The sequence below is a fragment of the Muscardinus avellanarius genome (genome assembly GCF_963383645.1).
Source record: "Muscardinus avellanarius genome assembly, chromosome: 1".
Taxonomy (NCBI): domain Eukaryota; kingdom Metazoa; phylum Chordata; class Mammalia; order Rodentia; family Gliridae; genus Muscardinus; species Muscardinus avellanarius.
In genome coordinates this window covers 179,464,427-179,492,196 of record NC_137786.1, presented here as the reverse complement: position 1 = coordinate 179,492,196, position 27,770 = coordinate 179,464,427, and the positions used below count along the sequence as shown (strand labels likewise).

Sequence of the window (27,770 nt, the reverse complement as noted above, 5' to 3'; positions counted from 1 at the left end):
CCCTCATGCCACCCCACACAATTTTTTAATGGGGTACCGAGGATTGAACCCAGGGCACTCTACCACTGAGCTGCAGCCTAGCCCCCTTTTTATTTTTATCTTGAGATTGAATCTTGCTAAGTTGCCAAGAATGGCCTTTAACAAGTGATCCTCCTGTCTCAATCTTCTGAGTTTCCGGGGACTGTCAGCATGAGCCACAGCACCCAGTGAGGATCGAAATTTTAGCAATGGTAACTAGCCATTTAAGAATGTGGAATATGGGTCTTTCCAAGCTAAAATGTTTGTCCACGATGACATCAGAAACTACTACTTGAAAGCTGGGCACGGTGGTGGCACATGCTTGTAATCCCAGCATTTTGGAGGATTGTGGTTTGCGGACAGACTCAGCTACTTAGGGAGGCTCTTTGCAACTCAGTGAGACCCTGTTTCAAAGAATAAAGAATAAAAATAGGGCTGGGGTGTAGCTCAGAGGTAGAATGCCCCTGAGCTCTATTCCCAGTATGAAATAAAGAAAGAAAGAAAGAAAGAAAGAAAGAAAGAAAGAAAGAAAGAAAGAAAGAAAGAAAGGAAGGAAGGGGGAGGGAGGGAGGGAGAACCACTTGGAGGCAGGGAGAGGACAATTCTCTCTCATCCTTGAACATCTATGTCTCACTTCTACCATGTTAAATACTAGAAAAACTTTTATGAAGCACAAATAGACTAACAAATAGACTAAGTAGTTCAGTTCACCTGCTTAGAATCTCATGACTCCCCAATTACCTATAGGATTAAGCCCCAGCTTCTTAGCCTGGCATTCTGGGCCTATTAGAAGAATGTAGCCCATTGTCATCCAGCCACTCTTTCTTTGTTTTTTTTTTTTTTTTTTTTTTTGTTTTGTTCTGGGTTTGTGTGGGGTGGGGGGTCTGGGGATGGAACCCACGGGCATTAGACCTCCGAGCTACACCCCCTGCCCTATTTTTTATTTTTTATTTTGAAACAGGGTCTCACTGAGTTGCAGAGGGCCTCACTAAGTAGCTGAGGCTGTCCACAAATGGTAATCCTCCTGTATCAGCCTCCCAAATGCTGGGATTACAAGTGTGCGCCACCACACCTGGCTTCCAGCCACTCTTTCTATCAGACACCTTGCATTTTGGACCAGGAGCCAGAAAACTGTGACAATGGGCCATAGGAAAATCCAGTTTGCTACTTATTTTTATAAATATAGTTTTATTGGAATATATCCAGGTTCACTCTATGGCTGAGTAACTGTTGCAAAGACTCTACAGCAAGTAAAACCTAAAATATCTGCTATCTGACAACTTACAGAAAACGTTGCCAATTCCTGCTCTAGAGCCACATTAGGCTCCTTGAACACGCCACGCACTTTTACAAGCTGTACCTTTGCACAAGTTGTTCCATATAAAATGGTTCATCTCACCTTTTGTCTCTTAAAAATAAAGTTGCTGCCTCTATTAAGTTTTCCAGACTTCTCTCTGATGAGTTAATTGCCTCTTAGTTATTTATTCCCTTAATTCTCAGGGTTACACACCTATGACAGTATTTATTCCATTATACTATAATTACTTATTGTCCCTAAGCAACTCAAAAATGGAGACTGTATTTTATTTATAATTTATCTCTTCACCCAGTTTATTCTAAGTTCTCTGGAACGCCTAAACAAATAATTAATTTAGCTCTATCAGCCCAACTCCAAGCATTGGGCCTGGCATAGAGCAGGGTGTATCATTATTAATAACCAAACCAGTGTCTTAATTGAGCTTGCCCTATCACATGTAGCAGAGTGCTCATTTTAAAAGAGCTAGTCAAACTGGGCATGGTAGTGCATACCTATAATCCCAGTATTGGGGAATTTGAGATAAGAGAATTGCAGGTTCAAGGACAGCCTCAGCAACTTAGCAACTCTCTGCAAACTAGCAAGATACTATTTCAAGATAAAAAATTTAAAAAGGCTGGGGGGTATAGCTCAAAGATAGAATGTCCCTGGATTTAACGCCAGTACCACACATTTAAAAAAAAACATATCTAGTCAGGTGAGGTGGCGCATTTTTGTAATCCCCACACTTGGGAGGCTGAAACTAGAGAATTGCACAAGTTCAAAGCCAGCCTCAGCTACTTAGTGAGGCTCTCAGCAACTTAGTGAGATGTTGCTTCCAAATAAAGTATAAAATAGATCTGGAATATAGCCTGCAGGTAGAAAAGCCTCTGGGTTCCACCCCTAGTACCACACACAAACACAAACACACACACACACACACACACACACACACACACACACAAATATCTACCACATGTCTACCACATGAAAAGAAAGAAAATTGTCCCCAAATTATTAGCCAATCTAAAAAATAAGTATTCAGCCGGGAGTGGTGGCGCACGCTTGTAATCCCAGCCCTTGGGAGGCTGAGACAGGAGGATCGCACGCATTCGAAGCCAGCCTCAGCTACTTAGTGAGGCTCTCAGCAACTTAGTGAGACCCTGTTTCCAAATAAAGTATAAAAAATAGGTTTGGGAGTATAGCCCAGAGGTAGAAAGCCTCTGGGTTCCACCCCCAGTACCACCAAATAAATAAATAAATAAATAAATAAGTATTCATTCAATAGTGTGATGGTTTAGTTTGATTCTAAAGCTGTAATACCTGTGTTTGAACCTTGAATTTACCACTTACTTTCAATGTACTATGTAAATCATTTGTAAAATGGAGATAATAGTACAAAACCTCACAATGTTCTCACTTAGAGGGCTTTATAAATGACTTAATTCACATAAGGAGCTTTAGAATAATGCCTGGCACAAAATACGTGTATGTGTACACATATGCTTGTGAAATATGTTTTGAGGAGAACATAAAGACACTAAGAATGTATAATCGTGAAGCCCACTATTACAGTGATGCAGATCCCTTCCTAGGGAAACACAGAGAAGGTAAAAATATGGATATTTCCTAAGTGCTTCCTACCTAAAGCTAATATCCCTGGAGAAACACAATGTAGATAGTTAAAACAAAGCACCGTAGTCTACTAACCTCAAAGTTCCTTTTTATTTTATACTACAATCCTTCCTTTGGAAGGTTTAACTCCACCTAATATCAAAACTTTGCTAGAAATAGTGGTACATACCTGTAATCTCAGTACTTGGGAGCCTGAGACAAAGGGATCACAGGTTCAAGACCACCTCAGCAATGTAGCAAAAATTCAGAAATTGAATAAGACCTTGTTTAAAAAATATAAAAGGTCTCCCCAGAAGTAGCTCAGAAGTAGAATGCTTCATGCTCCCCAGTAAAACACACACACACACACACACACACACACACACACACACACACACACTTCACAGCCTTATGCGATCCTCTTTGGGCTAGTCCCTACCTGTTTTCATGGCCATCAAATGCTACTTCCTCCTGAGATAGGAATTTAGGATATTAAAAGAGAAGTGAGTTTCAAAAGCGAAATGCCCATAAAACACTGGAATGCAGAACAAACAGCTCTTGAGCAACCAACCCATGTCCTTGTGTTCACATCTTTGTTCACAGCTTGCCAACTGGCTGAAAGAAAAACAAAACCTCAAGATAACTACAAAGCATCTGGAAAAACCACTGCTTTGGAGAGTACAGGCATTGAAGACTTTGGTGACAGAGAAATGATCCTAGCCTTATTATCAATAGTAAGACCCACAACCCTGGGTGAAGGTTTCAGATGCTAACGAGACATGCAATGTAGGAAGTTGTATGGTTATAACATGAAGGGCAACGTGGAAGCACAAGGAAAACTGACATGAAATTGCATAACTCCATTTAGACTCTACCTCTAGTTCAGTCCTCAGTTACTGTCCCTCTATGAATTTTAAAACCTCAGACCACAATAGGGCGTGGGGGTCTCTCCCCCCCCCCTCACTCTGAGATCACTCAATATGTACTTTCCTTTTATAATAAATCTTTTGCTCTACTACTCACACCTGATGCGTCCTTAAATTCTTTTCTGTGACATGGCTAAGAACTGGAAGGTCTCAGTAGAAGTCTCCTCTACTCTTGGAAACTTCCTTGGTCCCTTGTGTGATTACACTGCCATTCCCAATGATAATAAATTCCTTCAAATTCTCTGATTAGACCAGTCTATATTCATTGGCTTTCTGTCGTGGTAACCAAAATACCTCACAAGACCAACTTAGAGCAAGAAAGATTTTGCTCACAATTTCAGAGGTTCAGTCCATGGTCAGTTGGCTTCAAGTCAGAAACACTGGCATGGTATAGTGAAGGAAAGCTACTCAGATCATGGCAGCCAGAAAGCAGACAGAAGAGATGGCCAGGGGCAGATATAGTTCTCAAAGCCATAACCCCAGAACCCACCTCTCCAGTCATGCCCCATCTCTGAACCTTGCTGTGCTGGAGACCCAGCTTTAACACATAAGCTTTGGGAGGACAATCTACATTCAAACCATTGTAAACAGACTTTCCACCAGTGCAATGTTTTTGTGCATGCTAGTTCTTCACCTAAAACACTCTCCTTCTACCAATCACATCTAGTCATCTGTTCAGACCCAGATTACGTGTCAACAGCTCTGGACATGGGAGAAGCTAACTTAGGTCCTTCTCTGCTGTTCTATCATGTTCACTTAACATACTATTGTATCCTCAGCTGCTTTGCAACTATCTCTACCACTAGGAGAACTTCTTCCAAGGCAGAAATGTCACCTGTGCTTCTACTTCTTTATTTCCGGCACCTGGCACATGTGAAAGTACAGAGAATCCCTCTGAGATTAATGATAAAGTTCAGTGTTTGTCACAGAATCATCCTTAGTGCCTCACCATGACATTGGGCCATGACTCATGTCAAATCCTAGAGACAGAGTCTAAGTTGCACCTTGCCAGATACGTGGCCAAAATGGCAAAGACTGGGATATTCTAACATTTTCAGTTTTTAAACTATTAGGAACAAGTATCCAAACAAGCCAAGGACTACTGGCTGGGGAACCTTTGTCTTATGACAGGAGGACAGAAATAGATCACTAATTAGAAAAGATTTCCCCAGAGAGAAGAGACCATCTTCTTAATTGGGGTCAATACTGCCACATTTACATAGGATGAATACTTAGCACTGGACAGAATGCATTAGAAAGGACATTTACAAAAACTGATAGGTCAAAGGAGAATTCTGGCTTGATAGCATGAGAAGCTCCATGAACCTAGTCTCCAGCAAAACTAATAAAAATTATTTTTTCAAAAACGATCATTTAATCTCTAGAAATGGTCCTAAAAGCATATAGCAAATGAAGAAACATATGCATAAAATCTACTACAATTTGATAAGGAGACTAAGTCTAAAGTATTTTCATCTTCCCCAGCCCACTCAGTGAGACAAAAAACTTGCTTCAGAATGGTGCAACAAAGAACACAGGGCTCCCTCTACCAGACCTCTCAGCTGGAGGGTGAATCCCCTGGAAGGAATAGGGCAGCAACCTGCTGCCAGGGCTAAATTCTAGAAGAGTGAGGCCAAGCAGTGGGCCGGCCTTTGTCTGCTCAGCCATCACTCATAACACAGGAGCCTCACTCCTGTGAGGCTCAACTGAGGGTTCTGGGTCACCAACTGTTATTGCTCTAGCTCCTAAGAAGACAACTGTACAGCCAGGTGTGGTGGCACATGGCTGTAACCCCAGTACTTGGGAGGCTGAGACCATCACAGTGTTGAGGCCAACCTCAGCAAATTCGCAAGGCCCTCAGCAACTTCATGAGACCTTGTCTCAAAATAAAAATAGAGCCGGGCATGGTGGTGTATGCTTGTAATTCTACAGTATTTGCGGGGCTGAGACAGGAGGATTGCAGGTTCAAGGACACCCGCAGCAAGTAGTGAGACTCTCATCAACCTGGTGAGACTCTGTTTCAAAATAAAAATACAAAACAGGCCTGAGGAGGAGGGGAAGGGAAGGGGGAGAGGTATTCAGAGAAGAACGTGACAGTTATGTAAGAGGCAAGGCAATGCCTGAGGCTATGGCTACCCCTCCACCAGGGCTCAACTCCTAAAATGAATGTGTCATTCAGAACAAAGCATGTCATTGTTCCCACCCACAGCTCTAGAATCATTGCTCAAAGATACTGTCTGGAGGAAGAGCAGGCTGTACAATAGACAGCTTCAAATCTCTTCTGAAAAGAAATGACTACATTTGCAACTGAGTCTGGATAAATTCAACAGCAAGCTGATGGTCTCAAAAAATCATGGATGGAATTATGTACAATGGCACCATCATCTTTAATCCTAGCATTTGGGAGGCTGAGGCAGGGGGATCACAGGTTTAAGATCAGTCTGGTAAACTTAGCAAGACCCTGTCTCAAAATAAAAAATATAAAGGTCAGCAGTACAACTCAATGGTAAAGTACCCCTAGGTTTAAACCCCAAGACCACATACATACACAAAAGCAAACAAAGAAACAATAAAAGTTGTAGTGAAAGGCATTTGGGAAAAGACTGGTTGATTCATTGGAAATACAGTGGTCTTCCCCTTATCTGAAGGGGATAGTTCCAAAACCCCCAGTAAATACCTTAACTATAAATAGTATCAAACCCTACAAATTATGTTTTCTCTAATATGGACATATCTATGATAAATTCAATGCTTTTCCACCTTAACTAAGAACTTAACATGCATTGTGGCCATAACTTTTACAATTTAAGGAGTGACAATAAAACTAACACATATTTCTTTTTTTCTTCAGTTTCACAAAAAATTCACTCTCATTTATCTTAGCAACCTCAGCACTCACCTTTTTTTCTTTTCTCACTAGATCAAGAGCTTTCACCTTTTTACTTAAAGGAAGCATTTTATTGCTTCTCTTGGCAATTCAAATCACCAGCATTGCTATTCTTGCACTTTGGGGCCCTAAGTAAAGTGTTAAACATAGCACTGCAATACCATGATAACCAAGAACTAAATGACTAGAAGGTGAATAGCACTTAAGGTGTGAATGCTCTGGACCAAGGGATGAGTCACAAGTAGGGTGGAGCAGAGAGGAATGGAGTGAGATCCCATCATGCTGCTCAGATCAGTGTACAATTTAATTTTGATAGGGGATAGGGATATGGCTCAGTAGTAGAGCATTTGCCTATCAGTGGTTTAATCCCTAGCACCATAGGGGGTGGGGAAACTTAGGAATTATTTCTGGAATTTTCCATTTAATATTTTTAGACTGAAGTTGAACTTGTGTAACTGAAACTAGGGAAAGCAAAACTATGGCAAACAGTCCTGTGGCCTGCTCTGAGTTACTCCATAATGAATAGAACAGCAGTTTTCAGGCTATGCCATACCCTGAGTTATTCCATTTTATAAAGCATATACCATGAGTTACTCCATTTTGAGTACAAGTGCTAAGGTAGAATGACTCTATACCTTATTTGCACAAGTAAACAACCACCATCTGCACAGCAAAACCATAATGCACAAACTCATAAATAAATTCACTGTGCTAATAAATAATGGCCACCTGTGAACTTCTTGAATCAAACCAGTAGCACACAGACGCATGAGTGTGTAAACAACATATAAGAAAAACCAGGACTTCCGGGAAGATGGCGACCGAGAAAAGCGGGGCTTAAGAGTCCCGCTAACAACCAATCTCCATTACCACAAAAAGAGCGCCTTTCATAGCCAGAAAACACCATCACCAGAAAAACAAAAAAAACACCAGGCTCCAGAGAGAAAGTGGACTGAGAACAGAGCTCAGGGCCACAGAGGAGACACACGCGCCCGAGGACGCGGCAGCAGCGCCATACTGCCGGCGGCAGCGGCGAACTCAGCGGACGGCTACAGCAAGCTGAGGTGAGCCGATGCGGAACAGCCAGGCGGGATCTTTCGGCGCAGACAGCATTTAACCAGTGGCTGAGCTCAGCACACGCTGCAGGGATTCAGAGTGGAAATCAAAACCAGAGAAGAAAAAATACGCCAGCCTCATGGCCAAGGGCGTGGCAGAGGCGCCATATTGCCACCGGCGGCGGCAGCAGCAGTGAATTCACCGAGTCCAGTACAGCTACATCTACGTACTCAAGAACAGTGAGTCAAATTGCGGGCCACAGAGGAGAAATCCCAGTATTGTGCCTCCTGGGACTTGACCCAGTGAGGGAGTGGTGGTGGCAGAGATATCACACCATAGGAGAGCGTGCAACCTGGCACCCCCCATAGTTTAAAGCAGCCTCTATCGACTCCCTGGGTCGGAGACTCTGTGATACAACCCAGTAAAGGAGTAGTAGGGTCTGAGATAATACAGACTCGAGATCCAGAGCACCTTAAGTGAAGCCACAGTGACCCAAGGGAAGAACCCAGAGAAGGCACAAACCTCCGAAATCATGGGAAAGAGGAATAATACTGAAGTAATGAATGTGCACAACCCCACAACATCAGAACCTGATAATACAGAAAATCAGAGATTTCTAGAAGATCAAATCAGGAAAATAATTGTAGAAATAATAGAGGTGCTTCGAAAAGAACTCAGAGAGAGCCAAAAAGAGATAAAGGATGCAATTAATGAAGTAAAGGCCTCAATTCAAAGCACAAACAACCGATTAGACCACATGGAGAACAGAATCTCGCTCTTAGAAGATGAGCAATCCAAAAATGAATGCATAGTTTCTAATCTATAAAAAGATATCCAACAGCAGGAATCTGACATTGAAGAAATATGGGCCCATCTTAAGAGAGCTAACCTAAGAATAATTGGAATAGAGGAGGGAAAAGAAAGTGATACCAAAGGGATCAACAATCTCTTCAAGGAAGTAATAGCAGAAAATTTTCCAAATATAGAGCAAGAGGTTGATACACAGATCCAGGAAACTTATAGAACTCCCTTTAGACAGGATCGGCGAAGAGGATCCCCACGCCATATAATTGTCAAAATGACCAATGTGGAAGCCAAGCAGAGAATCTTAAAGGCAACAAAAACAAAGGGCCAACTGACATTCAGAGGCAAACCAATTAGAATCACTCCAGACTTCCCAAACCAAGTCATGAGAGCCAGAAGGGCTTGGAGTAACATATTCCAAACTCTGAAAGAAAACAACTTCCAGCCAAAAATTTCCTACCCAGCAAAACTTTCTATCAAATTAGATGGAGAAATAAGAAGCTTCCATGACAAACAGAAACTGAAGGAATTTATGTCTTCAAAACCAGTGCTAGAGAAAATACTCAAAGAGATTAACTACAAAGAAGAAATAGGTAACACTCACCAGAACCAGAGAAACAAGAGTTTCCATCCAACAGACAACTAAGATTGGTTATCTGTGGAGATTCATTATTTATGTTAGTCTTTTACCTATCTCTAAAGGGTATTGTTTGCCTTTATTGTTGTTAATTTTTAGGATTTCTAGTTGGAATATTAATATACCTTCAGATATAGCATTTGGAAATATTTTATCCAATTCTATTAGTAACTTTTAACTCTGTTTACATTGTCTTTGGATATACAATATTTTCTTTTATTTTTTTAGGGAGTTTGTATATTCTTCTGTTGCCTGTGCCATTGAAATCATATCCAAGAAATCACTGCCAATTTCAATGTTGTGAGGTTTTATGACCCAGATTTTCTCCTAAAAGTTTATAGTCTTAAGATTTATATTTAGGTCTTTTATCTAGTTTGAGTTAATACTTGTATGTGGGATTAGGTAAGGGTCCAATTTTATTCTTTTCCATGTAATTATTATTTTTCAACAATATTTATTTAAAAGATTATTATTTCCACCACCAAATCTTCGTGGAAACCTTGTCAAAAATAACTTGACAATATAGGGAAGAAGTTAGCTCTAGGCTTGTATTTAACTCCAATGGTCTATATATCTGCCTTTAGAACAGTACTACACTGTTTCAATTATTGTAGCTTTATATGGTTTGAAATCAGAAATTATACATCTTCTAGCTTTGTTTTTGCTTCGAGATTGTTCTGGGTATCTAGAGTCCATATTCCATATCAGGATAGATTTTTTTCTGAAAAATAAATATATGATAGTTTCACCTAAAAAAAAAGAAAAAAATATTCTCTGGTAAGAAAGAAAGCAAAAAGAAATATTGAAATGTTATCTTTAAGTCATCAAAAGCTTGGTATCAGACAAATGAAACTGTTATGTGAGATTATAATTTTTAATTTTGGATAAATTGCTATAATACTAGATGTCAACCACTAAGCCAAGCATGGGAGGGAGGGATGGGGAGAGAATGGGGTGGGGATCGGGTGGGGGCTGTCTGGGCGATGTGTGCATGTATGTCTACAAAAGTTTGTATCCCACTATGATGTATGAATACAGTGCACCAATAAAATAAAATTAAGAAAAAAAAGAAAAACCAGGCCTAAGAGCTTATCAAACACAACATAGGAATGAATAAAGAAATCTCCTCACTTGAGACCCATAAAAAGAGAGGCACCCCAAGACTGGACATGGTGACACACTGACCACATCACCTAGTCACTCCTCACAGCCTTGCCCTGGAAAATTGCCACCACAACAAATCTGATTCTCTGTGCCCAGAATTCAGATCAGCACAATTTTTCCTGCCTTTGATGACAAACAAGACCCACTCTGACACCGAAAATCCCCTCGCTCTGGACTCTCCCTTTGACAGCTCTACTTAATAGCTCCAGGGAATTCACTCCTTTAAAATGTTTATTTGACAACCTATGGGTGACTCTGCGTTCATATCTGCTCTTTACCTTGCTCTTGGCTCAGCAGCCTATAAACCTGCAGCCTTCTCAACCCTTTCTTAGTATTTCTGTAAAATATATGTATATATTATTCTTTAAATAAAGATATACCTTACAGAAATATATGATTGGTTATATACATAACTATGAATGAAGAAACACCCTCATCTAAGAAAGGGCACCCCAAGACCAGACACTATACACACACACACACACACACACACACACACACACACACACATATATATATATATATTTGTGTAAAATGTAATGTGTGAGTTGAGTGTTATAGATATTAGAAATTGAGACTTAGCTGGGCATGTTGGCACACATCTGTAATCCTAGTATTTAAGAGGATGAAACTGGAGGATTGCAAGTTCAAAGCCAGCCTCAGCAACTTAGTAACAGTCTATTTCAAAATAAAATAAAATAAAACAGGGCTGAAAATGTAGGTCAGACATAGAACACCTCTGGGTTCAATTCCTAGTACCACCAAAAAAAAAAAAAAATTTTAATACCCAAAACCAGTCAAACCAACTTGAAAATGCCAAACTGCTGAATGCATATCTATGGGGAACTGCACATGGGCAGGTCTACTACTGTTTGGTACTGAGTGGAAATCAGAAGAAACTGGGTAACACTATTATTGAAATTTGTTTAAGGGTCTGTGGTTTATAAAGCTGTTGCTGTTGCTCCTCCTTCTTTTCTTTTCTTTTTTTTTTTTTTTAGTACTAGGGATTGAACCCAAGGGAATTCTACCTCCAAGCTACACTCCCAGCCCTATATTTTTATTATAAAACAGAGTCTAAGTAAGTTGCAGAAGGCTTCACTAAGTAGCTGATATAGGCCAAGAACCTGGGATCCTTCTGTCTTAGCCTCCTAGTACTGGGATTACAAGGATGTGCCACCATACCAGGCTTTTCTTTTCGGGGTGTGTGTGTTTTTTTCTCTCTGCTGGCTTGATCATTCCTATCTGCTAAAAGAATCTTGCATTCTGTTTACCACTTTCTAGAGCCCATATTCTGCCTAGACTAACAACATCTTCAGGCTTCTGATTATATTTCTGCCTCTTCTTTTATTTCTACGTCCTGCATACTCTACTGTAGGCCTAACCCCTTTTTTTTTTCCCCCAGTACTGGGTCTGGAACCCAGAGGCATTCTACCTCCAAGCTACACCCCAAACCCCATTTTTTTTGGTAGTACTGGGGTTCCTGGAAGCCCTTCTACCTTCAGGCTACACTCCCAGACCTATTTTTACATTTTTTTAAATTTGGAAACAGGGTCTCCTAAGCCAGCGCACGTGGCTGGCTTCGAACCTGCGCGATCCTCCTGTCTCTGCCTCCCAAGCGCGGGGATTACAAGCGTGCACCACCACGTCCAGCTCAAACCCCATTTTTTATTCTTTATTAAACAGGGTCTCACTGAGTTGCAATGGGCCTCACTAAGTAACTGAGGCTGGCCATGAACCACGATCCTCCTGTCTCAGCCTTCCAAATGCTGGGATTAGAAGCATGCGCCACCTCTTCCTTCCAGGCCTAACCCTTTAAAATCTCTAGCCTTTTTACTCTTTGACCTGCTTTATAGACATTCTCTCAGCCCCTACTTCCTTGTCTTGGTGTTCCCTGGTTGCTATATTTTTTGTAGTACACAAAAACATAAAACAAGCACAAAATGATGTATATACATATTTTACTCTGCTATTAAGAAGAACAAAATTATGTCATTTATGGATGAAACTAGAGAATATAATGCTAAGTGAAATCAGCCAGTCTCAGAAAGTAAAGGGACATATGTTTTCTCTCATGTACAGAAGCTAAAACAAAAGTAAGAAGCAAAAGGGACTTCAATCAAACAAGGAAAGGAAATAGTAGAATAGTAGAAAGGGGTTGGGAGAGGGAGGGAGAGAAGGGGAAAACACAGAATGAGAAAGAGAACAGTTCAAATAAGGTTAGGTCCATATAAGAGGATTTTGCTACCAATCTCTGGAACATGAATGAGGAGGGAGGAAAGGGAAGAGGGGGGGAAATACAGAGGGAAATACACTAAGTGAGCGGGTATGATGGCACACACCTGTAATTCCAGTAGTAGAGAAGTTGGGACAGAAGAACACAGGTTCAAGGCCAGCCTCAGCAACTTAACAAGACATTTAGCAATTTAGTGAGCCCATTTCCAAATTAAAAAAAAAATAGGGTTGGGGCTGTAGCTCAGAAGTAGAATGTCCTACTTTCAATCCCTAGAACCACTGGGGGGAAAAACACACTAAGTGATGTGTGAGTGCATGTTTGTATTACTTTGAATCTATGATGGATAATTACATTGTACCAATAAAAGTATAAAAAATAAAACAAAAAAAAAGAGGCAGAGAGAAACATATACAGACACATACACAGAGAAACCTACTGAGTCTAAGTAATCCCTGTCATCAACAGGATTGGCATCCAGAATAGACAAAGCAGACTCCACAACAAAGAGGGGAGGAAGGAAAACAACAGCCTGCTTAGTGAGAAAGAATTTCCCTGTCTGTCAAAGCAAGCCACCGGCTGGGTTTTCCTGGAAACATGAGGGATACCATCTGGGGGAGCTGCTGCCTCATCTTGTATCTGGCTAAGGCACTAGGACAGATTGTAAACTATGCCTACTCTCTGGTGTGTAGTTCAGCTTGTCTGGCAACTGGTACCCTTGCCTGAGTGCCAGCTGACAATGTACCTTCTGCTATACAGCACATGCTAGATCCCCACATCCCAATTCCTCTTGAAACTCCCACAGTTCCCTGTGAATACCACCACTACAGCCTTAAAATGTGCTGTCGTTGCATGTTTATATATCTACCTCTCTCACTCGCCTGAGGGCTTGCCAATGGCGAAGAGAAACTTATTTTCATTTCAATTCCATAAATGAGGAGAGTGAGACTCCAAACTACTTGGCCTTACAATTTAGTTTATTACAAAACTTGGATTTGAACTCAGGTCAGATTCTGAAGGTCATGCTTATACTCTGTTAATTTTTTTTTTTTTTTTTTTGGTACTGGCACTTGAAACCAAGGATATTCTACCTCCAAGCTACAACACCAGCCCTTTAAAAATATTTTTTAAAATTCCAACACTATTTGTCTCACTAAATTGTTGAGGCTGACCTCAAATCTGTGATCTTCATATCTCAGACTCCACCACCACCATTTCTGGTTCATGTTGGACTTTTAAAAACTCAATGTCCTGCCAGGTGTGGTGGCGCACGCTTGTAATCCCCACGCTTGGGAGGTGGAGACAGGAGAATCGTGCAGGTTCAAAGCCAGCCTCACTGGCTTAAAAGACCCTGTTTCCAAATAAAAATATAAAAAATAGGTGAGAGTGTAGCCCGGAGATAGAAGGGTTTCCAGGAACCCCAGTACCACAAAAAAAAAAAACCCTCAATGTCCAAATCCAAGAGTGACACCCCATCTCTTAAAACTTTACTCATTCATTAAAATGTCCAAATAGTTTCTCTTTTTTTCATATTTTTTCTTTTATCAGTGTATTGTAATCATACTAGGTATAGAGTAATAGGAATATATGTGCACACAACTCTTGGAGCATTTCCCTCCAGGTCCCTCCCCCTTCCTCCTCCTCCCTATACATGTCTTTGAGATTGGCACTGGTAGTTTAACATACATATGCAGCATTACTTCAACTGTTAATTTCTTTACATCTCTATTCCCCCTCCTTGCTCCCCAAACCCTCCATCCCTCCATTCTCAAAGTTTCTGCTTGTCTACTGCTTACCCTTGTTTCCTAATTTCTATCTTCCATATGAGAGAAAATATACAACTATTAGCTTTCTGAGTCTGGCTAATCGTGCTTAGCACAATACTCTCGTTTCAGGCAGTTTTCCTGCAAATGACATAATTTTGTTCTTCTATGGCAGACTATGAAAAAAAATGTTCAACATCTTTATCAATGAGGGAAATGCAAATCAAAACTACACTGAGATTCAATTTAACTCCAGTTAGAATGGCAATCATCAAGAACAAAAACAATAATAAATGCTGGCAAGGATGTGGGAAAATAAGAATTCTTATACACTGTTAGTGGGACTGCAAACTAGTATAGCCGCTTGGGATCAGTATGAAGATTTCTCAAAAGATTGGGAATATCATCGTATGATCCAATGAAATCTTGCATGGGCATCTTTCCAAAGGAATTAAAGTCAGAACATTATAGCAATATATGTATATCCATATTTATAGCAGCACAATTCACAAATGCCAAATTATGGAACTAGCCAAATAGTTTATTCTAAGAAACTCTCAAAAAGTAGGGCTGAATGCATTGGCAGGGATACAGAACTTGGGCTCGATGGGATGGAGGCTGCAGTCTTCAAACTCACTATAAGTCACCCCGGTAGGTTAATGCGACAACCACCCTATAAAAGAAGAAGAGGGGCAGGACATTTTCTTAGCCGAAGGAGTAGGTTTCACCTGAAGAATAATGTTTTTATGGTGTTGGTCACCCCTATTCTGTGCCAAAAACCTGAGAAGAATTCCACCTGTACTTTGCCTGGATTAAGGATGGGGGTCAGCATGTTTCACAGAGGCAGGAGATAGGATGGTGATTGCATCAGGATACAGGCAGGAAGCTTAAAAATCTTCAGAAAAGCAGAGGTACCTCTAAAAGCAGCTCAATGAAGCCGGGCATGGTGATGCATGCTTGTAATCCCAGCGCTTGGGAGGCTGAGACAGGAGGATCGCATAGGTTTGAAGCCAGCCTCAGCTACTTAGTGAGGCTCTCAGCAACTTAGTGAGACCCTGTTTCCAAATAAAAAATATAAAATAGGTCTGGGAGTATAGTCCAGAGGTAGAAGGCTTCTGGGTTCCACCCCCAGTACCACCATAAATAAATAAATAAATAAATAAATAAATAAATAAATAAATACATACATACATACATACATACATACATATATACATATATATGTATATATATAATAAAATAAAATAAAAGCAGCTCAATGAGGAATTACTGCAGCAACACAAATGTATCTATCAGAACCCTATGCTGAGGTAAATTTGTGTGTCATAAAAATTTAAAGAAGGCTGTCAGAACTGTGCAAGGGGAAAGCAATGAAATCTATATTCAGAATTGGGTCCAGGGAGCCGAGCATGGTGACGCACAACTGTAATACCAGTACTTGGGAAGCTGAGACAAGAGGATCACAGGTTCATACCCAGCCTCAGCAACTTAGTGAGACCCTGTTTCATAATACAAAACAATTTTTTTTGCAGTCCTAGGGATTGAACCCAGGGATATTCTACTCTCCCGCTCTATTTTTTATTCTTTTTTGTTTGTTTGTTGTGTGTATGTGGTACTAGAGATGCAACTCAGGGGCTTTCTACCTCTGGGCTACACTCTCACACCTAGTTTATATTTTATTTGGAAACAGAGTCTCAATAAAAGTTGATGAGAGCCTCACTAAGTGGCTGAGGCTGGCTTCGAACCCACGCAATCCTCCTGTCTCAGCCTCCCAAGTACTGGGATTATAAGCATGCATCAACATGCCCGGCATTTTATTCTTTATTTTGAGACAGAGTCCACTAAATTGCAGAGAGCCTCACTAAGTAGCTGAGGCTGGCTGCAAACCTGTAATCCTCTGGTCTCAGACTTCCAAGTACTGGAATTAAAAGCATGCACCACCACGCCTGGCTCAAAATAAAATGTATTTTTACATTTTATTGTGGCTCAGAGCTAGAATGCCCCTCGGTTCAATCCCCATTAAAAGGGGGTGGGGGTGTGTGTGGGAGCATTGGATCCAGTGACCAAATGCTTCCCAGGGGCCAACAGGGCCCCTCGGAGTAAATGGCTCCAGGAGTGATATTGTCACAGTGAGAATCAGAGGGAGGCCCTGAGCACAAAAGTGAATCCAGCAAAAAATAAAACCAGGGCTATTTGGTCAGCTGCCTTTGGCAACTCTCCACACAGTGCTCCATAAGGTAAGGGTCAAGAAATTGATTCAGGCCTATGGTATGTGGGTGAGAGGGAATTATCACCAGGGTTCTCTCACAGCTTCTTGACATCTTAGCTTCCTCAGAAGCAATGCCAACTACAAAAAAGAAAAGGGAAGGGAGGGAGGAAGGGAGGGAATTAATTCTTCCAAAGAAAATGTCCTAGGACTCAGAAGTCAAGTGTCCTCAAAAGCCACAAGTACTCAACCCAAAACAGAGCAGCCTCACTATCGGCTAACTAGAGATCTCTGGTGCTTCAGATATTGAAGGACCATGGCAGCTCTGTCAAAGTTGGGAGTGACAGAAATGGAGATAGAAATCAACATGGATTTTTTTTTTTTTTTTTCGGGTCTGGGGATGGAACCCAGGGGAATTTGACTTCTGAACTACACCCCCTGCTCTATTTTTTATTCTTTATTTTGAAACTGGGTCTCACTGAGTTGCAGAAGGCATCACTAAGTAGCTGAGGCTGTCCGTGAACCACGATCCTCCAGGTCTCAGCCTCCCGAATGCTGGGATTACAAGCGTGCGCCACCACGCCAGGCTCGCAACATGGCTTTCAAAGTGTTGTTGAGTCCTAAGGATTCTTACAAATTGGGCAATGTTTTAATACTTTTAATATATATAATTTACATTATAGTTTTCAAATCAGTGTTTTTCAGCATATCCAAAGACGTGTAAAACTCACTACAATCTAAGTTTAAAACACTGTCACTGGCATGATGCAGATCTGAGTTGCTCTAACCCAACACTTAAATAACTAAAAGCTGAGACTTCCGGGAAGATGGCGACGGAGCAAAACAGGGCTTAAGAGCCCCGCTAACAACCAATCTCTATTACCACAAAATCAGCGCCTTTCATAGCCAGAAAACACCATCAGCAGAGAAACAAAAAATGTAATTTTAAGGGACAGAGAAAAAGAGGGCTGGAAAAACGAGACACCAGAAACCAGACCGCAATGCTACAGCCGGAGCCGCGACGTGAAACGGCAGGCGCCATTTTGCCTTGCAGCACCAGGCTCCAGAGAGGAAGGGAACTCATAACGGAGCTCAGAAACCAGAGAGGAGATACACCGGCCTCACACCCGAGAACGCGGCAGCAGCACCTTACTGCTGGCGGCAGCAGCGAGTTCACCAAACGGCACCAGACCAACACACTCAACAGCCTACCAAGCTCCAGAGAGGAGCAGCGAACAGCAAGCTGAGGTGAGCCGCTGCGGAACAGCTGGGCGGGATTCGGCAGATTTCTCGGGGCAGAGAGCACCTAAAATTCCCAGGGGCTGGGCTCAGCGCACCCTGCAGGGACCCAGAGTGGAGTTCAAAAACAGAAAAGAAATACGCCAGCCTCACGGCTGAGGGCGCAACAGCAGCGCCATATTGCTACCGGTGGCAGCAGCAGCGAATTCACCGAGTTCACGAGAGTTCCATCTGCACACTCAACAGTGAGTCAAATTGGGGCCCCTAGAGGAGAAATCCCAGTACTGTACTCCCTGGGACTTGACCCAGTGGGGGAGGGGCGGTGGCAGAGATATCACACCATAGGAGAACGTGCAACCTGGTACCCCCCACAGTCTAAAGCAGCCTCTATCGACTCTCTGGGTCGGAGACTCTGTGATAAAACCTAGTAAAGGAGTAGTTTGCACGTTCTCCTATGGTGTGATATCTCTGCCACCGCCCCTCCCCCACTGGGTCAAGTCCCAGGGAGTACAGTACTGGGATTTCTCCTCTGTGGCCCGCAATTTGACTCACTGTTCTTGAGTACGCAGATGGAGCTGTATTGGCCTCGCTGAATTCGGTGCTGCTGCCGCCGGTGGCAATATGGTGCCGCTGCTACGCCCTCGGCTGTGGGGCTGGCGTTTTTCTCTTGGTTTTGATTTACACTCTGAATCCCTGCAGCGTGTGCTGAGCTCGGCCACTGGGAGCTTTAGATGCTCTCTGTGCGGAGAAATCCCACCTGGCTGTTCCGCAGTGGCTCACACCTCGGCTTGCTGTAGCCATCCCGTGAATTCGCAGGTGCCGCCGGCAGTATGGCGCTGCTGCTGCCGCGTCTGTCGCGTCCTCGAGCGTGAGGCCGGTGTATCTCCTCTGTGGCTCTGTTCTCAGTCCGCTTTCTCTCTGGAGCCTGGTGATTTTTTGTTTCACTGGTGATGGTGTTTTCTGGCTATGAAAGGCGCTGATTTTGTGGTAATGGAGATTTGTTGTTAGTGGGGCTCTTAAGCCCCGCTTTTCTCGGTCGCCATCTTCCCGGAAGTCCTTTATTTAGGTCTTTTATCTATTTTGAGTTAATATTTTTATATGGTGTTAGGTAAGGGTCCAGTTTTATTATTTTTCATGTAATTATTATTTTCAACAATATTTAGTTAAAAGATTATTATTTCCCCCCCCCGAATGTTTGTGGAAACCTTGTCAAAAATAACTTGACAATATATGGAAGAATTTATCTCTAGGCTTTTATTTAACTCCAATGGTTTATATATCTGCCTTTTTAACAGTACTACACTGTTTCAATTATTGTAGCTTTATATGGTTTGAAATCAGAAAATATACATCTTCTAGCTTTGTTCTTTTTCGAGATCATTTTGGGTATCTAGAGTCCATATTCCATATTAGAATAGATTTTTTCTGAAAAATAAATAAATAAATGTATGATAGTTTTGTATGACAGTTTCACCTAAAAAAATATTCTCTGGTAAGAAAGAAAGCAAAAAGAAATATTGAAATGTTATCTTTAAGTCATCAAAAGCTTGGTATCAGACAAATGAAACTGTTATGTGAGATTATCATCGTTAATATTGGATAAATTGCTATAATATTGTCAACCACTAAGCCAAGCATGGGAAGGAAGGATGGGGAGGAAATGGGGCAGGGATCAGGTAGGGGCTAACTAGGCAAAGTGTGCATGTATGTCTACAAAAGTATTTTTTTATCCCATTATGATGTATGAATACAGCACACCAATAAAATATATATATATATATATATATATATATTAAAGAGCACACAATCCCAGTTTGGTAGACATAAATTATTTTAACTTCTGTTTGTCTTGGAAGATTCAAGTCAGAGCAATAAAGCAAAAGTAGAAAATCAAAGCAGTACAAATAGGAAAGAATTGCCAGGCATGGTGGCACAGGCTTGTAATCCCTGCACTTGGGAGGCTGAGACAGGAAGATCACACAGGTTCAAAGCCAGCCTCAGCTACTTAGTGAGGCTCTCAGCAACTTAGTGAGACCTTTTTTCAAAAAAAAAAAAAACATAAAAAATAGGTCTGGGAGTATAGCCTGGAGGTAGAAAGCCTCTGAGGTCCACCCCCAGTACCACACACACAAAAAAGGAAATAACTGAATTTTTTAGTTACTTTGCTTGGTTTTTTTTGGTTTGTTTTTTTTTTTTTTTTTTTTAGCTTTTATAACTTTTATTTGGTTTTCAGTGGTTAGTTCTCATCCATGTTGACTGTCTGCAGATTTTTGAAGGTGGTAACAGGAACATAGGTGACCAAGGTGTAAAGTTTGTTGGGTGAGTCTTCATCCTCATTCCGCTTTCTGGACAATCGCACACGAATCCGATATGGAACGTTCCTGATTCCTTTGGCCCAGACGGCTTTGTTGAGCCTGGTATCAATGCGCACATCTGGAGTCCCCATCTCCTTCATGGCAAATTTCCGGATCTCCTTGAGTGCCTGAGGGGCACGCTTCTTGAAACCCACTCCGTGGATGCGCTTGTGAATATTGATGGTGTACTCCTGCGTCACCACCTCGTTTATGGCTGAACGGCGCTTCTTCTCGCTACCCTTTTTTGCGGGAGCCATTTTGCCGGGCCCAAGTTGGAAAAAAAGCTGCTTTTTTTTTAATTGGTTCATTGTAATAACATATTATGATGAAGTTCAAAACGATAGAGACAGGCTGGGCATGGTGGCACATGCTTATAATCCCAGCATTTGGGAGTCTGAAACCAGAGGATCACGGTTCACAGACAGCTTCAGCTACTTAGTGAGGCCTTCCCAACTCAGTGAGACCCTATTTCAAAATAAAGAATAAAAAATAGGGCACGGGGTGTAGCTCAGACGTAGAATGCCCCTGGGTTCCATCCCCAGTCCTTGGGGGGGGGCAGACAAAAAACGATGAGACATACAGGCACACTGCACTCAGTGAACCTCCCCCAACTCCCACCCCAGTCCCTCACCCCATGAATGACATTGAGATTGGCATAGATAATTCTGTGCCTGTACAGCATGTCCATTGAAGTGTTTCCTTCATCAACTCTCCCTCACTGGCCTCTTCCATATCTCCACTAGAGTTTCTACTCCTTTGTCTAGAGACCCTTCTGTATCCCAGTTTCTCCAGAGCCTCTATATATGAGGAAAAACATCTGACCCTTCATTTTTTGTGACTGACTAATCTCACTTAGCATAATAATCTCCAGTTCCATGCACTTCCCTGAAAATGACATAATTTTGTTTTTTATGGCCGAGTAGAATACCAGCCTCAACAATTTAGAAAAGCCCTTAGTAACTTAGCAAGACCCTGTTTCAAACTAAAAAATAAAGCTATGGGTGTGGCTCAAATGTAGAACCCCCTGAGTAACACACACACACACACACACACACACACACACACACACACGAGGCCAGATATGAAGAGATAGGTATTTGGCACAGAAGTCAGAGGAAATAGGAAAAGGAAATTACTCAGGAGACAGAACCAGAATGTAGCTTAGGAAGATCCTGGCAGCAAGTACAACAGGATCTAGAAAGGCAGAGCTTAGAGGCAAGAGACACTTAAAGGTTGCCTGCAGCTATCTCAAAATAAGAAATTGAGGCCTAAAGCCTTAGGAGAAGAGCAATTATTATTAATCCTAGTAAAAAAAAAATTTATATACCCCTGCTACTTACCTTCTTCCAACTTAGCCTGTGCTGCCCATAGCACTGGGCTTCCTCCCCACCACCATAAACTATTTCCCATCAAGTTTAAGTTCCTGCCAGCCCTTTGGATACTGCAAGTGAACCTGCTGACTTCTCTCCTCAGGGTTTAGTTTCCCCAGCTCAGATTCTGCCTGCTTCCAGCTCCCATCATTCCTTACCTTTCACAGTTTCCCAGGACCAAGCACACCTCTAGGTGGGACAGAAAAAAAGCAAAAAAGAGGACTGTTTCTAATAGCCTCAAGTCTAAGCATCTCCCAACAGTACTATAATACAGCTTAGTTCTTCAAACTCCTCTAGCCTTCCAGATGGGTAAGGAAAATTTAGACCTCACTCAGACTTCTTGTTATTGTTGTTGTTCTGAGGATCGAACCCAAGGGCATTCTGCCTCTGAGCTATAACCTATAACCTCATGCCCTTTTTTTTTTAATGGTACAAGGGATGAAACCCAGGGGCTTTCTACCTCTGGACAATTTTATATTATATATACAATTTTATATTATATAGCCCAGACCAATTTTATATTAAAAAAAAAATTTTTTTTTTTTTGGTGGTACTGGGGGTGGAACCCAGAGGCTTCCTATCTTCGGGCTATACTCCCAGACCTATTTTATATTTGGAAACAGGGTCTCACTGAGTTGCTGAGAACCTCACTAAGTAGCTGAGGCTGGCTTTCAACCTGTGTGATCCTCCTGTCTCAGCCTCCTAAGCACGGGGATTACAAGCATGCGCCATCACACCCGGCTCCAGTTTTATGTTATGTTATTTTATTTTATTATTACTATTTTTTTTTTTTTTTGGTGGTACTGGGGTTCCTGGAAACCCTTCTCCGGGCTACATTCCCAGATCCATTTTATATTTTTATTTGGAAACAGGGTCTCTTAAGCCAGAGAGGCTGGCTTCGAACCAGCGCGATCCTCCTGCCTCCACCTCCCAAGCACGGGGATTACAAGCGTGCGCCACCACGCACGGCAAGATACCAAGATTTCTCTGTGTATATGTGTGTGTGTGTGTGTGTGTGTGTGTGTGTGTGTGTGGTACTGGGGGTGAACCCAGGGGCTTTTCTACCTCCAGGCTATACTCCCAGACCTATTTTATACTTTATTTGGAAACAGGGTTGCACTAAGTTGCTGAGAGCCTCACTCAGTAGCTGAGGCTGGCTTCGAACCTGCACAATCCTCCTGTCTCAGCCTCCCAGGTGCTGGGATTATAAGCATGCGCCACCACGCCTGGCTGGCTCCGATTTTATATTTAATTTTAAAACAGAGTTGCCGGGCATGGTGGTGCACGCTTGTAATCCCCGCACTTGGGAGGCAGAAACAGGAGGATCTCGCAGGTTCGAAGCCAACCGCGCTGGCTTAAGAGACCCTGTTTCCAAAAATAAAAAAAATAGGTCTGGGAGTGTAGCCTGGAGGTAGAAGGGCTTCCAGGAACCCCGGTACCACCAAAAAATAAAAAAATAAATAAATAAAAATAAAATAATTTTAAAACAGGGTTTCACTAAATTGCTGAGAGCCTCACTAAGTAGTGAGGCTGGCTTCAAACCTACACGGTCCTCCTGTCTCAGCCTCCCAAGTACTGGGATTATGAGCGTGCACCACCACACCCAGCCTCATGCCCTTTTTATTTTGAAACAGTCTCGCTAAGTTGCTGAGATGGCTTCAAACCTGCAATCCTGCTGTTTTAGCCTCTCAAGTACTGAGATTACAAGCACGTGACATGGCACCTGGCCTGTGCTAAGAACTTTAAGAGCACCTTTCTTATATAATCCTCACAATAATGCTGCAAGGGTAGCAATCATTAACCACCATTTTATCCTGAGGTTAAAAAAGGAGGGGAGTCACTAAACTACTATAATTACAGTTCTGCCCAATTTCAAAGTTTTCTTATCACGTAATTACCTGAGACACAGGCTCCATAAAAACAGAGATCCTATCCATTTTGTTCACTGTGGAATGCTCAGCCTTTAATTAATGCCTGGCATATGAATGTATATTTAATAAACACCTTTATTATCCATGTTTGCTTCAGAAAATAAAATAACACTGAAGCGTGGTGGTGCACGCTTGTAATCCCAGCATTTGGGAGGCTGAGACTGGAGGATTGCGGTTCGCGGACAGCCTCAGCTACTTAGTGAGGCCCTCCGCAATTCGGTGAGACCCTGTTTCAAACTAAAGAATAAAAATTGGGAAGCCGGGCTTGGTGGCGCACGCTTGTAATCCCTCATTTGAAAGGCTGAGACAGGGGATCGCACAGGTTCGAAGCCAGCCTCGGCTACTTAGACCCTGTTTCCAAATAAAATATAAAATAGCTCATACATACTGGGGATGGAACCCAGGGGCATTCTATCTCTGAGCTATACCTCACCCCTATTTTTTATTTTGAAACAGGGTATCACTAAGTTGTAGAAGGCCTCATTAAGTAGCTTAGGCTGGCCACAAACCTGCAATCCTCCTGTCTCAGCCTCCCAAGTACAGGGAGGTGTGCCACCACACCTGGCTTATCAGGGCTTCTTGATAGTACTATCCCACTGCAGCAAATCCTTTGCCCATGAGCAATGTCCCCATGAAAAGTCTGAATAGAGCAAAAGTCATGAATCCCATACTGCTAGCCTGGTAGAGCCAGCTCCTATCAGCTTTACAATAAGGGCACCATTACCAATAGTGCCATCTTGCTTATCTGAAGGGCCCACCATACACAGCCTCTACTATCTAGAACGAAAGAAAGAAAAAAATAGTATTTGAACAGCCCAACTATCTGACCCCCACACAAGTTACATATTTTCTATAAAATGCCTGCTGAGTCTCAGTTTACCATATATCTAATTTCACAGGTCCCACTGGAGTAGATATAACAATTAGCCAATAAGAATGAACCAAAGAGCTAGGCATGATGATGCACATTTATAAACCCTGCAATTGGGAGGCTGAGACAGGATGATCATAGGTTTGAAGCCAGCCTCAACCATGTAGCAAGACTCTCAGCAACCTAGCCAAGACCCTATTTCAAAATAAAAAGTAAATATTGGGCTGGGAGTATAAATCAGAGATAGAATATCCCTCTAGAATTCAATGTCTAGTATCAAACAAACAAACTAAAGAAGACACAAGAAACCTAAAAGAAGTGCATGCTTGTAATCCCAGTACATGGAATGCCAAAACAGAAGGATCTGGGTTCGTGGCCAGTCTAGCTACTTAGTGAGGCTCTCTGCAACTTAGTGAGACCCTGTTTCAAAATGAAGAATAAAAAATCAGGCTGGGGGTATAGTTTAGAGGTAGAATGCCCCTGGGCTCTATCCCCAAGACCACACACACACACACACACACACACACACACACACACACACAGAGCCAAAATTAACCTGGGTGGTGCATACCTGTAACCTCAGTACCTACGAGGTACCAATATGAGGCTGAATAAATTATACCTTAATAAATCATCCCTTCAGGTTCTATTAAGGTTCTTGGGTGCCCGCAATGTTCTTAGATGGGTCATAAAAATCTCAACTAAACCAGGCACGGTGGCACATGTCTATAGTTCCATCTACTCCAGAGGTTGAGGCAGACAAATCGCAAGTTCAAGGCCTTGGTAACTTAGAGACCCCCATCTCAGTATAAATTGAAAAGAATGTAGTTCAGTGGTAGAGGGCCCCTAGATTCTACAATACTACAGTACTACAAAAAGAAATAATGTGATTTTTAAAATCTCAACCAAAACAACACACAAGCTCATTGGTGGTGCCTCATCACCTTCTATTCTAAGCCAACTTTCTAGTTAGATTCTGAACCCCACGGTTATCTCATATATGTTTAGACTGACTTATGCACACACATTTGACTTTCTCTTGAAAAGACGGTAGCTTGTGATTGATGGTGAAAATCTAGACCAGCAGGCCTCTGACCACAAGCAGCTGAGAGTGCAGCGAGAACAGGGCAAGGCCAGGCAGAGCTGTGCTGAGAAAGAACAGCGCAGCGCTGGCGTAGAGAAGCACTCAGGGTTAACGGCTTCTTGTTATTTTGGAACAGTGTGTGCTGATGAGCTTTTCATTGTAGTAACATTCCTCTAAAAAGAACATTTTCTTCCTTTCCTCATTAACAAAGCAATTCAGCAGAATGTTAAAAAAAAAAAAAAAGCAGGAGGGGTGAATGATAAATATATCCAGGAATTTGGAGATCCTGGATTATACTACCTTCTTAACTATTGTGCCTCCTAGCCCCCAGTTCAGGGACAACACCCTAGGACAATGATCAGGACATCTCTAGGTCCTATTCCTCACCAGGAACACGGTTGTATTCTCAGTATAGATTAATGAAATTTCAGTCCTTTGAAGGCCAGTAACATTTTTAGATAAGATCACAAATTCAGATTTTTGATTGTGGTTGTTGTCTTGCTCAAGAACCTAAAATTAATTGCCTGCTTCAACAAGTACATGTATCCTACTTAGCCTGCTTACCTGGGCCCCAATTTCCTTTCTAAATTTTTGTGCAGTAGTTTTCTACCATGGTCTCTCTGACTAAACAGACCAACCCACTCACCATGCTCCTGCAGCTTGTTTTGTTTTGTTTGTTTTGTGGTACTGGGGATTAAACCCACAGGCATTTTTACCTTGGAGCTACACTTCCCGCCCTTTTAAAATATTTTTTTGAGCTGAGCATGGTGGCGCACACTTGTAATTCCAGTACTTGGGAGGATGAGACAGGAGGATCAGAGGTTTGTGGCCAGCCTCAGTTACAAGAGGCCCTCTGCAACTTAATGAGACCCTGTTTCAAAATAAAGAATAAAAATAGGGTTAGAGGTGTAGCTTGGAGGTAGAATGCCTCTGGGTTAAATCCAGCACCCCCAAAAAAATTTGTTTTGAAACAAGTTCTCACTAGGTTGCTGAGAATCTCACTAAGTTGCTGAAGCTAGTCTTGAACCCAAGATCCTCCTGTCTCAGCCTCCCAAGTACTGGGATTACAGGTATGTACTACCATGCCTGGCTCCCACCATGCTTTTTATTACATCTACATCTTTGCTCAGACTGATTTTCCACTACTCACTTAACTCTATCCCTCCCATTCGTTCCAAATTCTATTTTTCATCTAGAAAGTCTATTTTTTCTCCTCCAGGAAGTCCTTGAACATTATGTTTCATCCTAGCAGAAAAATTCCTTCTACTCACCAACTAATGGAATTCTGTTTTCTACTTGCCCATCTTTAGTGAGAGATTTAATAAGGAGTACTCTTCTGTAACAAGATAGCTCTATAAAGCAATTCTTTATTCTAAAAGAGTATACATATTTTTTTTCCTTTCCCCACATTGGTTCGGGTTTTGCTCTTAGAAGAAACAATAAAGCAGTTAAGAACATGGGCTCTGAGCTGAGTGTGGTGGTAAAGATCTCTAATTCTTGAACTTGGGAAGCTAGACAAGAGGATGACAGATTCAAGGCCACTCAGGAACTTAAGCAAGGCCCTCAGCAATTAGCAAGACCCTGTTTCAAAAGAGATAATGAAAAGTGTGGGAGGAGGAGGTGTAGCTCAGCAGTAGAATGCCCCAGGGTTCATTCTCTAGTTCCACCGCCACCACCAACACACACGCGCGTGTGCGCGCGCGCGCGCGCACACACACACACACACACACACACACACACACGAACACAGGCTTTGAAATCAGATCTGAGTTCATGGCCAGGCATGGTGGTGCATACCTGTAATCCCATACTTGGGAAGCTGAGACAGGAGGATAGCCAGTTCAAGACCAGCCTCAGAAATTTAGTGACACTCAGGAAACTAGTGAGAACCTGTTTCAAATCAAAAATAAAAAAGGGCTGAGGGTATATCTTGGAGATAAAATGCCTCTGGGTTTAAACCCTATGTCCAGTATTCCTCAAACAAAATGCTTACTCTCTCCAAGGTTCCAGTCCCTGGTAGTAATGCCAACTTCATAAGGCTGTTAAGAAATTAAACAATTATACAAAGAGCTTAACACTGCCTGGCATACGCTAATGAAAATTCAACAAATGACAGCTATTTCTGTGATTTTTTGCTGTTACTATTTTCATTTTTAATATTTGACTTCTCAGGCGGGTGTGGTGGCACACACTTGTAATCCCAGTACTTGGGAGGCTGGAACAGAAGGATGGCAAAGGTTTGAAACCAGCCTCAGCTACTTAGTGAGGCTCTCAACAACATAGTGAGACTCTGTTTCCAAATAAAATATAATATAAGTCTGG

General features: G+C 42.0%; 2 protein-coding genes across 8 annotated transcripts in view; both read right to left on the bottom strand.

Annotated features, from left to right (window-relative positions):
* The window catches only part of STIM1 (stromal interaction molecule 1), a gene marked incomplete at both ends in the record, with an annotated part of 251,029 nt that overhangs the window by 77,706 nt on the left and 145,553 nt on the right, over positions 1 to 27,770 (bottom strand). The gene's annotated exons all lie outside the window — the stretch shown is intronic.
* Positions 20,075 to 20,458, bottom strand: LOC308277153 (large ribosomal subunit protein eL31-like; the record flags this gene model as incomplete). Its single annotated transcript, XM_080716265.1, has 1 exon — positions 20,075 to 20,458. Exon 1 carries the CDS (start codon positions 20,447 to 20,449, stop codon positions 20,075 to 20,077), a length of 375 nt encoding a protein of 124 aa, XP_080572391.1. The 5' UTR covers positions 20,450 to 20,458.